The 13,474-nt window shown below is 38.3% G+C and overlaps 1 protein-coding gene across 6 annotated transcripts; it reads left to right on the top strand.

The window, feature by feature from the left end:
• The first annotated feature begins 138 nt into the window (after positions 1-138).
• Positions 139-1,197, top strand: LOC122054110 (MRN complex-interacting protein-like). 6 transcript variants are annotated; one of them, XM_042615940.1, is made up of 4 exons: positions 139-285; positions 352-631; positions 716-838; positions 918-1,197. In XM_042615940.1, the coding sequence occupies exons 1-4, from the start codon at positions 154-156 to the stop codon at positions 1,076-1,078; spliced, it is 696 nt and encodes a 231-aa protein (XP_042471874.1). In that variant the 5' UTR covers positions 139-153; the 3' UTR covers positions 1,079-1,197. The 6 variants fall into 6 exon arrangements, with proteins under 6 accessions (XP_042471874.1, XP_042471873.1, XP_042471876.1 ...); XM_042615939.1 differs by having other exon boundaries at positions 915-1,197; XM_042615942.1 differs by having other exon boundaries at positions 352-635.
• Positions 1,198-13,474: the final 12,277 nt, after the last annotated feature.

Below are 13,474 nucleotides of genomic sequence, written 5' to 3'. Positions count from 1 at the left end.
CTTGTTTTAATATATTTTTGTTCAAAGTGACATTGTTTTAATGATAACAATGATAAAAAAGCGTTTATTAAGAGATATTTCCCTAAATAATATAATGGCTGCTGCTGTGGGCTGATCTTGATGGGCAGGTTCTTGGGCCGGTTAGGGTATTAGATGGCCCGACAACGTTTCTCCTTCAAAATCCCAGAAGCAGGAGAACGAACTTGGGAGTGGAGAGCGATCAAGTCGGTGGCCATGGCGACGCTCTTCATCGCCCTCCAGTGCTGTAACTGCTCCACGATGCAGGTCGGTGGCACCCATCTCTTCTTCTCTCCTCTCCCTGTTCGCGCCTGCAACGTGGTGAAACTGCAGGTGAAGCAGCAGCGGAAGGGCACCATCTCCAAGTGGGTCTGCGCCGTCTGCAACCAGCGGCAGTCGGTCCGGCGGATCCACGCGCGCGGCCCCCTCGCTCGCGACCTCCGCGAGTTCGTCCAGGACTTCAACATGGCCCGAGCCGCCGCTGAAGCCGATCTGGGAAATCCAAATCCGCCCCTTTCCCGCGCAGAAGACGACCCCTTCTCCGTCTCGAAGAGGAGAACGGATTGGTCCGAGTACCTGGATCTGGAAGCTGATCTCGATGGAATCGAACAAGGCAGGTTAATTTGTTTCTTATTTGGTTCTCAAAATTCAAATCCGTCTGTGTTTTACCTTCTGATTGCTCGATTTGAGTGTTCAGATGCTTCGCCGGAGCCTGCGGTGGTGGTGACGCAACTGCCTCTGGCGAAATCAGCTACCAAGAGGAGTTCCTGCTTCAAGTCTCCGGTGGAAAAGAGGAAGAAGACGCCAATTGGTGTTTCAGGCAAGTGCTTTCCTTTGCAATTTGGCTTCCACAGCCCCTCTCGATGTGAAAAAGGTCGATCCTATGATCAATGTAGCAGGAAAGGCGGTGGCGATGGACGAGAAGCGCGGTTGCGGTTCGTCGAAATGGAGCGAATACTTGGATTGTGAAGAAGAGGAAGAAGGGGAAGCGATGAAGGGAGCGAAGTGGTGTGATCACGAGGAAGCAGTGGAGGAGGAGGTCCGCCCAGACTTCAAGTGATTCTTTGCTCGAGTGTTCTTCATGTGAAACAAGAAGAAAATTTTGCTGTGCTATAAGCAATTTACTTACCGATCTGTGAAGGAATTGGAATCATGATACAGAGCGCAAGAAATTTTGCATATGCTTGTTTTCATGAAAAATATTATATAAAAAAATTAACAATTTGATATATATATATATATATATATATATATATATATATATATATATATATATATATATATATATATATATATAGATGATTGATATCGTGCACGTCCGTGATTTTTTTTTATTTTTTGATTTTTTTTAATATTTTAAATTAAAAAAAATTAATTAAAATTAAATATTTTTTTATATAAATCTCTAATACATTAATATATCTCCTCAACATATTACAATACTCAATAAATACTTAAATTTATTTTATTTTAATTTCATTTTTAAATTAAACACTATAATCTAATTAGGAAACCTAAACCCTAGAGATAAAATCTAAAAAAAAAAAAATAGCTTTGATACTATAACCCAAAGCATGAATCCTAGAGGTAAAAATCTAAAAAAAAAATAGCTTATCTAAAAAAAAATAACTTTAATAGTATAACTCAAAGTCTGAACCTTAGAGGTAAAATCTAAAAAAAATAGCTTTGATACTATAATCCAAAGCTTGAACCCTAAATAGCTTTGATACTATAACCCAAAGTCTGAACCCTAGAGGTAAAATCTTAAAAAAAAAATAGCTTTGATACTATAACTCAAAACCTGAATCCTAGAAATAAAATTTTAAAAAAATATTTTAATTTTTTTTTAAATTTAAAAATTAATTATAAAAAATAACAAAACACATACATTTTTGTTGGTGCAAGAAGCATCTGACGATCGAACCTAAGTTTTGATAATGGCAAAGGGATTCAAAGTTAATATTCTCTGTTATCTAACATGTTGAATGAGTATTTCAAGAAAGTCCTAACTGCGGTTAGGCAGGTGAAAACCCTAGGGGGTGGTAACCCTAGGTCCTAGGGGGTGGTAACCCTAGGTGGAGAAAAGTCCTAGCTGCGGTTAGGCAAAGGGAAAACCCTAGGGGGTGGTAACCCTAGGTCATAGGGGGTGGTAACCCAAGGCTCGGCTAGATCACGACCTTGAGCAAAAGTCCTAGGGGTGGTAACCCTAGGTGGAAAGTCCCGGTGTCGCGAACAGGTGAAAGACTGGACTAGCCGGAAGCGGATGTCCAGCAGAAAGTCCGGGTCGAGTCTTGAGCAAAAGTCCATCGATCCGGAGGATCGCACTGGCAATAAATCTCCCGAGTGGAGTAGGTGAGGACGCGTTCCCGTAGAGGGAACAAGTGGCGTCGGGTCGACCTAGGGTTTTCGGTTGGAAACCGAAGTCAGACTCCGGAGACTGGCTATACTTCATTTATCATGTGTATTGTGCTAACTTTGTGTTGCGGGATAGTGTTTGGGACTAACGTATATTGCAGTGCAAAGGAGCAACCTAAACCCTCGGATGAGCCGAGGCGCCCACGTGGAGCTTGGGCGCCTGCAGTCTGGCCACACCACCTGGAGGCGCTCAAGGCGGCGCCTGAAGGCACCTTGAGAGGGATATAAGGCGCCTTGAATGGATGAACGACCAGGTCAGGTTTTATCCACTCGGAAGACCAGGAAGATGGAGGCGCCATGAACGAGCCTTGAACACCCTTTATAAGGGGGATTCGACCAGCACTTCAAAACAACGCATTCCAAGTCTTCTCTCTTCAACGTGCTGCTCCGAAAGACGCCCGGAAGTGCTGCTACAAGTCTCCGACGACCCGAAGCTTTAAAATTCTACTCTTGTCGTCGGTATAACTAGTTTCTCCATTTACTTGTACTTCATCTTGTAATCCTTTTATCGAGCTTATAGTTGTTGCCCACCGGAAGCGATCAAGGATCGCGGGCCTTCGAGTAGGAGTCGATGAAGGCTCCGAACGAAGTAAAAATCCTCCTGTCTCTGTGTGCTTGTTTTGTTTTATTCCGCTGCTTAATTACTTCGATAATTCTTACGATTCCGATAATCGAATAAAATAGCCACGAGCGCTATTCACCCCCCCTCTAGCGCGATCTCGATCCAACAATTTTGAATTAAAAAAATAATATTTCTTTATATAAGTAGCTACGTTAACATATCCCCTTAACATATTACAATGCTCCATAAATATTTAAATTTATTTCATTTTTTATTTTTTTTAACTAAATATTATAATTTAATTGAAAAACCTAAACCCTAGAGGTAAAATCTTAAAAAAAAAAATTAACTGAAAAATTATATCCCAATTAGGATGCCTGAACCCTACTAATAAAATCTTTAAAAATATATTTTATTTATTTTTTTAATCAAAATTAATCTATTTTATTTATTTATTTTAATTAAAATTAAAAAAAATCATGATATACTGCGCAACGCGCACATCACATATATATATATATATATATATTTCCAAAACACTCAAATCACATATTATAGTTCCAAAATTATTAAATCATATCCACTTTCTATTTTACCTTTGTCCTTTTAAATGATATAAAATCAATTTCTATATTTTCTTTTATTCTCTTAATGGTAAAAATAATATCAAAATCAATTTAATCAAATATATTGAGAGCAATGATTTTTTAAACATGAATATATCCGAAAAATTAATTCATTTTTAAAAAATTAAAACTCTCAGTATATTGGGTCAAATAAATTGATCTTTAAGGATATGGATATAATCATAAGAACTTATAGAATTTAATTTCACTTCATTCGGAGCTCTCTAAGTCCATCAACCTATTTTGATTGAATGAACTTATATTGATTTTATTTAGGTTCATTCGGTCATAGTTTTAAAAAAAATCACAGGACATAATATATTATGTCAAATTAATATTTGATAGTATTTTTCTCAATCGGGAGAACTAGACAAACACATAAGAACTGGTTTTATGTTATTTCAAGATATATAGGTCCATCGACCGGTTTCGGCCAAAATCGGTTAATGAACATAGAGACCTTAGAACGATATGAAACTAGTTCTTATGAGTTTGTCTAGTTCTCCTAATTATTAAAATGCTATCAAACATCAATTTGATCCAATATATTGAGAACAATGATTTTTTTTTAACACAAATATGTCTAAAAAATCAATTCATGTTAAAAAAATCACTGCTCTTAATATATTAGGTAAAATTGATATTTGATAGCATTTTACAATTAGGAGAATTAGACGAACATATAGAAACTGATTTCATATCATTCCAACGTCTCTAGGTCTATCAACTGATTTTGATCGAATTCAGCCGATGGATTTTTTAAACAAAATGAAATCGATTCGACTGGAAAAAAACTAGTCGATTGATTTATTTTTGCAGTCGAATTGCTTTAAGGACGAGGGTAAAACAGGAAGTGGTACGCGATTTGATAATTTTGAAACTATGATACATGATTCGGATATTTTAGAAACTACTTATCTACTGGGTTCAATAAAAATATATATATATATATATATATATATATATATATATATATATATATATATATATATATATTGTTGGAACCCCAAGGTGTTTTGATGTGATCAAACAAGTTAAGTTACGTCCTGTTTGGTTTAACCCTTGTGTCTAAGTGTAAAGGAACTTAGGAGCACAGGAAGTCGAGCGGAAGACGCGACCAGCGAGAAGGACGACACAGGGAGAGAACCGACAGGCTCGGTATGTCCGAGGGACGAGGTGCCGCGGAAGAGTACACCGGTGGATGAGAAGAACGTACACGACGTTCGAGGGACGAGAAACCGGGAAGGAAGGCTGCTCGAGGAGAAGGTCGGAACTTGGGTTCGGGTGAGCCTTTTTCTGGATGGCCGAGATCACCCAAGCAAGCGGAGCCGGAGCGGAGGTCCAGGACCGAAAAAGTCAATTCTGTTGACTTTCTTGGTCTGGGTGCCCGAAACCATTCTGAGCGCCCGGACCAGTCCGGGTCGTCTGGAACCCTTCCGGGCGCCCGGACCTGGATAATTAACTAGATCGCTGTCAAACGCGATCTGTGCGAGAAGAGATAAAATTTTATCCCCTCCCAGGTGCTTAAAACACTTCTAGGCGCTCCGACCAAGGTTATAAATATAGCCTTGATCCAAGAAGCTGAACAACAACTTGTAATTCACTTGTAATCCATTTCTCTGTGCTATACTTTTCTTCTGTGTTGTTAACGCTATAAGAGGCTATTCCGCCCGAAGGAGATCTTCAGATAGTGTGCTACTTTCTCCTTGGATTAGCAATCTTCTGATTGCAAATCAAGTAACTCCTTTGTGTCTGCTTTCTTTTAATTAGTCTCTGTCTTTTTAATTAAAGTATTCCTTATTTAGTTGATAGTCCGAGAAAGTGTAGATTTATTTTTTTCGGAGCAATTCACCCCTCCTCTCTTGTCGACCTCCAAAGGGACCAACAAGTGGTATCAGAGCCAGGACGTTTCAGAATGACTAACCGCCGACCGAAGCAAAGCAACCAATGGTCGGACCAAGCATCGTTCCACCAAAATTCGAGGGAGACTTCACACACTGGAAACGTCGTATGGAGGTATTCTCTGAAAACCGATTTTGAACTTCGTTTAATAATAAAATACAGTCTTGTAGCTCCTACGAATCAAAATGGAGAAGAAAAAGAAGAGAGTCTTTGGACGAAGAAGGAGCAAAATGATTCCGTAGCGAATAACCGAGTGGAGTATCACTTGTTGAGCGTGCTGCCGCCTCAAGAAGTCAACCGCATCGGAAGCTACTCGTTGGTCAAAGAACTCTGGGAAAAAATCCTGGAACTTCACGAAGGCATGTCTGAAGCCAAGCTCGCTAGAAGAGATATACTTTGGAACAAGCTGACAAATATCCATCTGGAAAAAGGTGAGAAGGTAGTCAATCTACACGCAAAGGTAAAAGAACTAATTACTGGACTTGAGAACCTTGGTGAAACGGTAACCAACCGGGACACGATACGCTACGCACTCAACGTCTTTCCTAGAACTCCAGAATGGACCTCAATCATCGATGTCTACTACATCTCAAAGGACCTAGAGGTAAGTACCTTAGAGGAATTATTTTCTACTCTTGAATTACATAAAACCATATGTGCAGGAACATCAAAAGACTCAAGCTAGATTATGGCGCTAAATGCAACCAAGAAGGATGAACCCAAGTCAGATTCAGAAGAAGATCAAGAAGCTTATATGATAAAAAATTTTAAAAAAATCTTTAGATCTAATAAATTTAAAGAAATGCATAATAAGAAAAATCCAAGAAATAGAAGAAAGGTTCGTTGCTACCAGTGTCAAAAGGAAAGACACTTAAAAGAAGATTACCCAGAACTCAAGAAGGATAAAGTCAAGATACCCAAGAAGCATAAGAACCTAAAAGCAACTTGGGACGAAGGTTCATCATCTGAGTCCGAAATACAAGAATATGCCGAACTAGCACTAATGGCGAGCTTTAAAGGGCAAAGTACATCAGAAGCCAGCATCGATGAAGGGGGAGCGACTTCAGATGAAAGCAGCGAAGCAGGGGGAGAGTCAGACTTCAAGTCTGATATGGTAAGTGAGGTATGTCTCTTACCTCCTGATCAGCTTTATTATGGTATTAAGTCAATGACAAAATCCATGTGTAAATTAAAAAGTAAAATAATAAATTAAAAAATAAAACTTAGAAATAAAAAGAATTTTAGAAAAATCATGTCTGTTAGAAGATCTTGATAAAATAAGAATTGAAAATGATAAATTAAAAGAAAAAATAGAAAACTTGAAAATTTTCACTTGTTAAATATTTCTGTTTTTAGAAATTATAGAGGATTAAACTGATACTATAGGTTTCACAAAAATCAAATCAGAAAAATATCAAAAGCCTATATACCTAGAAAATATCTGATTAACCCTATAGGAAGGAACCTCTATTGAGTTCCAAAAACTTTTTTAATTTAAATATAAAATTAAGACCTAGCACTTTCAGTGAGAAAATTAAACTTTTAAATTCTTTATGAGACTTTGTCTAGAAAGTGGTTGTTGCTCCAATAACCAAGAAAGTCTAGTACCTCATCACTGCCTGGAAGCCAAGTATTGAAAAAAAAAGTTTAATTGACTAATTGAAAAAACATTGAATTGAAATTACTTAATGCCTTTAAGGGTTATTCAAAAATATTTATGTTTGTAAAAACTTAGAAAATTCTCAAAAATATTTATGTTTGCAAAAACTTAGAAAATTTTTTTAACTTAGAAAATTAAATTGTTCTCATTTAGAAATTTTCTTAATAAGAAATTTTTCTTCTGCCTGAAAATTTTCTAACTTAATTTTTTTTAACACTTAAATTTTTTTTAACTCAGAAAATTAAATTGTTCTTACTTAGAAATTTTCTTAATTATAAATATTTTTTTTCTGCCTAAAAATTTGCTTACTTAAATTTTTTTTGCAATTTTTTTTAAGTGTTAAAGTTAACTTTAGACTGGTTAAGAAATCCCATTTTTTTATGTGATCAAAGAGGGAGAAGAATGTTAAGTCTAGGGGGAGGTATAATCAAAATTTTTTCATTGAAAAATCTTATTTGCAAAATTGTTTGTCTTTACATTATGTTTGTTTTACCCTAACTTAACTTGGGTTGCTCACATCAAAAAGGAGAGATTGTTGGAACTCCAAGGTGTTTTGATGTGATCAAATAAGTTAAGTTAGGTCCTGTTTGGTTTAACCCTTGTGTTTAAGTGTACAGGAGCTTAAGAGCAAAGGAAGTTGAGTGAAATACACGGCTAGCGAGAAAGATGACACAGGGAGAGAGCCGACAGGCTCGGTGCATTCGAGGGACGAGGTGCCGCGGAAGAGTACACCGGTGGACAAGAAGAACGTACGTGACGTTCAAGGGACGAGAAACCAGGAAGGAAGGTTGCTCGAGGAGAAGGTCGAAATTTGGATTCGAGTGAGCCTTTTTCCGAATGGCCGAGATCACCCAAGCAAGCGGAGTCGGAGCAGAAGACCCGGACCGAGGCGAGCTGAACTGGAGCAGAGGTCCCGGACCGAAAAAGTTAATTTTGTTGACTTTCTTGGTCTGAGCGTCGGAACCATTCCGGGCGCTCGGAACCCTTCCGGGCGCCCGGACCTGGATGATTATCCAGATCGCGGTCAAACGCGATCTGTGCGAGAAGGGATAAAATTTTATCCCCTTCCAGGCACCCCGACCAAGACTATAAATATAGACTTGGTCTAAGAAGCTGAACAACAATTTGTAATTTACTTGTAATTCATTTCTCTGTGTTATACTTTTCTTCTGTGTTGTTAACACTGTAAGAGGCTACTCCGCCCGAAGGAGATCTTCAGATAGTGCGCTACTTTCTCCTTAGATTAGCAATCTTTTGATTGCAAACCAAGTAACTCCTTTGTGTCTGCTTTCTTTTAATTAGTCTATGTTTTTTTAATTACAAGTATTCTTTATTTAGTTGATAGTCCGAGAAAGGGTAGATTTATTTTTTTCATGGAAATTCACCCCTCCCCTCTTGTCGGCCTCCAAAGGGACCAACATATATATCCTCCAACTAAATTATTTAAACAAAATTCATTTAGAAGTGGAGGTTCTCGAGTGGCGTTTGGATTCATTCCCAAAATTTATGTTTGGTAGATGGGAATGGGAATAAGATTTTGAAATGAAGCTTAAAAATTTGGGTATTGATGAAATCCACCTCCTCCTTGGGTTTCATCCTATCCAAAAACTTGGATATCATCTAAATTATTTTGGACGAAAATATTTTTAATATATTTATTTAATTTTTCTTTCATATCACTTTCTCTCCTTGTTTCACTTGTCATACTTTCTTTCTTCTCATTCTTTCTATTGGGATATATCCGATACAGGTGCATACTAGAATATGTTTCGTAAACATGCATAGTGGAAAATAAAATAATAATAACTCCTGTAGGATCGAAAAGCGTTAGAGAGGGTGAATAGCGCTCGTGGCTAATTCGTTCGTTTTGAGTAAATACGCAACGGAAAACAAAGATAGACAACGCAAACACCAAGAATTTACTTGGTTTGGAGCCTATGACGACTCTTACTCCAAGGGTCGTACGTGAGAGTACTTTTGATGGGAAATCACTAATCAATCGGAAAGATTACAAATAGAGTTTTACAAGTAATTAGAAATTTAAAGAATACCAATAACTTTGTATAAGAAAATCTTCAGTAGAACCGTCGTTGGAGCTTTTGGGTGTCGTAGAAGTGTTTTATGAGCAGCTCGAAAAAACGAAAGTTGTTCGTTGTGTTGTACTCAAGCTCTTGGTCGAAGCTGCTTTTATATGTCGCTCCGGGCGCCTGGAACCCCTCCGAGCTCCTAGACTACGTGGCTTGGCCACTCTGCGAGCTCCACATCAGCTTGGCGATAACTTTTGAGTTCCGAGTGCCCGGACCTACTCCAAGCGCCTGGACCAGCTTCGGGTGCTCGGACCAGCTTTTTTCAGCCCTTATTTTCTGTAAATAAAGTTAGTTCAGGCAAAAACAATATATCTAAACTGAAATTTGACAGCCTCTGATTGTCCATTTCTGACTTTGAGTTTCGTCGAAATTCTAGGTCGAACCGACGCCTACTGTTCCCTCTTCGGGGAACGCATCCTCACATACTCCTCTCAAGAGAAGTTACCTATTGCTAGACCGGTCCTCCAGACCGACTGGACTTTTGCTCAGCACTTTAGGTTTCCAATCTTTATATTGGACATCTGCTCCATGACCCGTCCAGACTTCCACCCGGTCCGTGACCACCAGGATATCAACCTAGAGTCCCCGACTCTAGGATTTTGCCCAAAGCGCTCGACCTGCCAAGACTTTCTGCCTAGGGTTACCACCCCCTAGAGTTTTCCATGTGCCTAGAATCCACTAAGACTTTTACCTAAGAACACTTAGGACTTTCCTGCAATCTCATTCAAACTTGTCAAATAACAAATAACCATAACTTTGAACCCTTTGATATAATCAAAACACAAGTTCTATCGTCTGGTGCTTCTCGCACCAACAATTCCTAATTATTACATCACATACACCACATATATACAAGGATACAACATTCAAAACATGATCGCATATTTAGAATTTTATGGAAAGTAAATTTACACTAAGTATACCTTATGGATGACCTGTAACGAGAAGGGTATCAACCACAGCAACGTTGTCGAACCTTGCCTCTATTCGTATCCACGCTGAGCTCCTCAAGACAACTCCTTGAGTACAAGCCTCTCTTTCGGAAGTTACTAGCCACAAGCGAAGAAGAGAGATCAAGAGGAAGAAGAAGAGAGGCACACAAGGGAGAGTTTTTCTCCCTTGCGGTCGTCACGACAATAAGAGGGAGCACCCTCTTGTTGGCTGTGGGAGAGAGAGGAGGATTGGGTTTCCAAAAGTCAATCAACCAAATAATGAAACTTGTGTCTAATTCTCTCCTAATTGCATCTATATATAATCCTCTTTAATGAGAGTTGGATTAGAAAGCTCAAATTCAACTCGTTATCCCTTAATCAAAAATTAGCTCATTAACCCCTTGGTTTGGTTCACAACTAAACTGAGTTAATTCATGACTAATTCATGATTAAACCAAATATGGCCCAACTCTTCCATAAGAGATGTGGTACATCCGTGCTTCCATTGCGACAAATATTTCCATATTTGTCTTATGTATGGTCCAACCAAATATTTATCTCTTGATCTAAGAATCCTATTCTTTAACTTGTTTTACGTCTTTTAGAGACTCGTTAGTACATGTAACCAAATAGGTTCCCGATTTATCTTGGTCGTCCATAATTAACTACTTTATTATAGAACGATCATAAGTGGTACCTAGTAGTACATCATGATCTCCAATTAGTCGGAAAATCATAGTTGATTTTAGAACTAATTCTAAACACTTCAACAGCTACAATAAGTCGTGTCTTCTTCCTTTCACTTGTCTTATCCCACTTGGTTCAGGACACGGTCTATGTGTCTATCCCCACTAAACTGACTATGTCACACATATCTTAAGTAATACTTCCTCATTCTACGAATTTAAATTACTCGTATATGTGTACAAGAGTCTCGTGCTCTTAACATATGATACTTTGGCCAAAAACTTTAAGTAATAATTCTAACAAGTGGTCATAGGGTATACGTCTCCTCGTAAGGAGCGGTGAATCCTCTATGGGATATCCAAATATCTTCGAACATCTCTACTTATATCCAATCATCTCGGGTCCACACCTCAATGAGATGCTTGCTTAAAATGTCAAAGTATAAGTCTCCATCACCAAAATGACTTGTATACTTCAAGTAAAAGGAAACTTGCACTCAAGCTGTAGTAAAAGCTTCACAGACATATTCATATATATAGATAGTCATATGAAGTCTTATAGCAAGTCACTTCAATGAACTAATTATCATAACTAGCATCCACATTTAACTCTCGACATCCCAATGTCTCCACCCAGTGAGAAAACAACTGCTTAGCAAACCATAGAGTATAACTCATGCTAATCTTATAGAATCGATAATCTTGAATGTATCAATTTGACGACTAGGGAAATTCTAATACGTTCATAATTGCACATGTAGAGATAATCACTAGTTGTGATTCAATCACAATTTCTCTCATGCTATAAATTATATTGTGGGCATTGAGTAAATGAGTTTAAGACAATCAAATATATAATATACACTAAATAGAGAATCTATATTTAGTAAAAATCATAAGGTGATTACCTTAGAATATCCCTCAAAATCTAACACTCTCAACACACTTTCTCTCTCATCATACTTACTCTCTCCTTATTTTCTCTCATCACACTTTCTCTATCCTTTTCTCCCTCATCACACATTCTTTCCTATCACATACTCTCTCTCCTCATTTTCTCTCATCACACTTTCTCTTTTTTCAATCTCTCCCATCACACTTTCTTTCTCATTATATTTTCTCTCTCCTCATTCTTTATTATCATACTTTCTCTTTCCTCAATCTCTCTCATCACACACTCTCTCTTTATTTTCTCTCGTCATATATTCTCTCTCATCATGTTTTCTCTTCCCTCAATCTCTCCTATCACTCTCTCTCTCCTCATTTTCTCTCATTACATTTTCCCTCTATTCATTCTCTTCTATCACACTTCTCTCTCATTATACTTTCTCTCTCCTCATTCTCTCTCATCATACTTCCTCTCTCCTTAATCTCTCTCATGATACTTTCTCTCCCCTTATTCTCACTCATTACATGTTCTCTATCTTTTTCTCTCTCATATTTTTCTCTCACATTCAACTTTCTCTCCCATTTAATTTTTTCTCTTATTTTTCTCTATGGGTAAAAAAAAAAATATTCCGATAGAAAATATTCAACTAACCAAACATTATTTTTAAGATTGATATTCATGCTCATATCCATTCTCATTCCACAATGCTTTCATTCACATTCTCATTCTGATTCTTAGGAAAGAACCAAATGTCATCTCAGTAAATAACAACTTCTAAGGGCATCTCCAATCGTGGGGTTCGGGGGTTTTTTTTTGCCCCCACCTAAAGAAAGACACTTAAGGCATCTCCAAAAGAGGTTTTTTCATGATTTTCTTTTCAAAACTCATGTCAAAAAGTTGGTAACAAACCTTTGGCTGAGTTTGAATTATCGAACATAGGTTTTTAATACAAGTATTGTAGGATCGAAAGCGCTAGAGGGGGGTGAATAGCGCTCGTGGCTATTTCATTCGTTTCGAAAAACTTTCGAGTAATACGCAGTGGAATAGTAAAACACAAACACAAATGCTAAGGGTTTTACTTGATTCGGAGCCTGTGGTGACTCCTACTCCAAGGTCCACACTCGTTGAGCGTTTACTTCGGGCAATCACTATCAATTTGGAAGTTACAATTTGAAGTACAATATAAATGAAAAACTTATACCGACAAACAAGGAATTAGTAAACTTGAAGCTTCTGGTTGTCGGAGTCGAGTTACAGCTTTATCAAATCATCCTTTGAGCAGCACACAGAAGAAAGATTATGTTTTCATTGTTCTTCTTTGCTGCTGCTCGAGACAGGCTTATATAGCCTGTTGAGGTCACCCTCAACAACATGGAGGGTGCCTCCAACCCAGTCGGATCCACAGCGTGGATAAGCTCCGCTTCGCTCACAGCTTATCCGCCCGAGGGCGCCTTGAAGCCCATGGAGGGCACCCTCCACCCCAGCGTCGGCGTCCTCCACCCAACGTCCAGGGCACCTCCAGCTCCATGGAGGATGCTTCTTGCTCTGCTGCGCGGAGTCTTCAAGCATTACACCCGAGGCGCCTCCAAGCTCCATGGAGGGTGCCTCAGGTACTCTTCATCCGAGCCTTTAAGACTTTTTCACTCCCTGCAAGATGTGTTAGTCCAAAATACAAAACATATCCTACAAAACAGAGT

The sequence above is a fragment of the Zingiber officinale genome, chromosome 3A (assembly GCF_018446385.1).
Source record: "Zingiber officinale cultivar Zhangliang chromosome 3A, Zo_v1.1, whole genome shotgun sequence".
NCBI classification, from domain to species: Eukaryota; Viridiplantae; Streptophyta; class Magnoliopsida; order Zingiberales; family Zingiberaceae; genus Zingiber; species Zingiber officinale.
The sequence above is the reverse complement of the archived record's forward strand: the minus strand, read 5'-3'. Positions and strand labels throughout refer to the sequence as shown.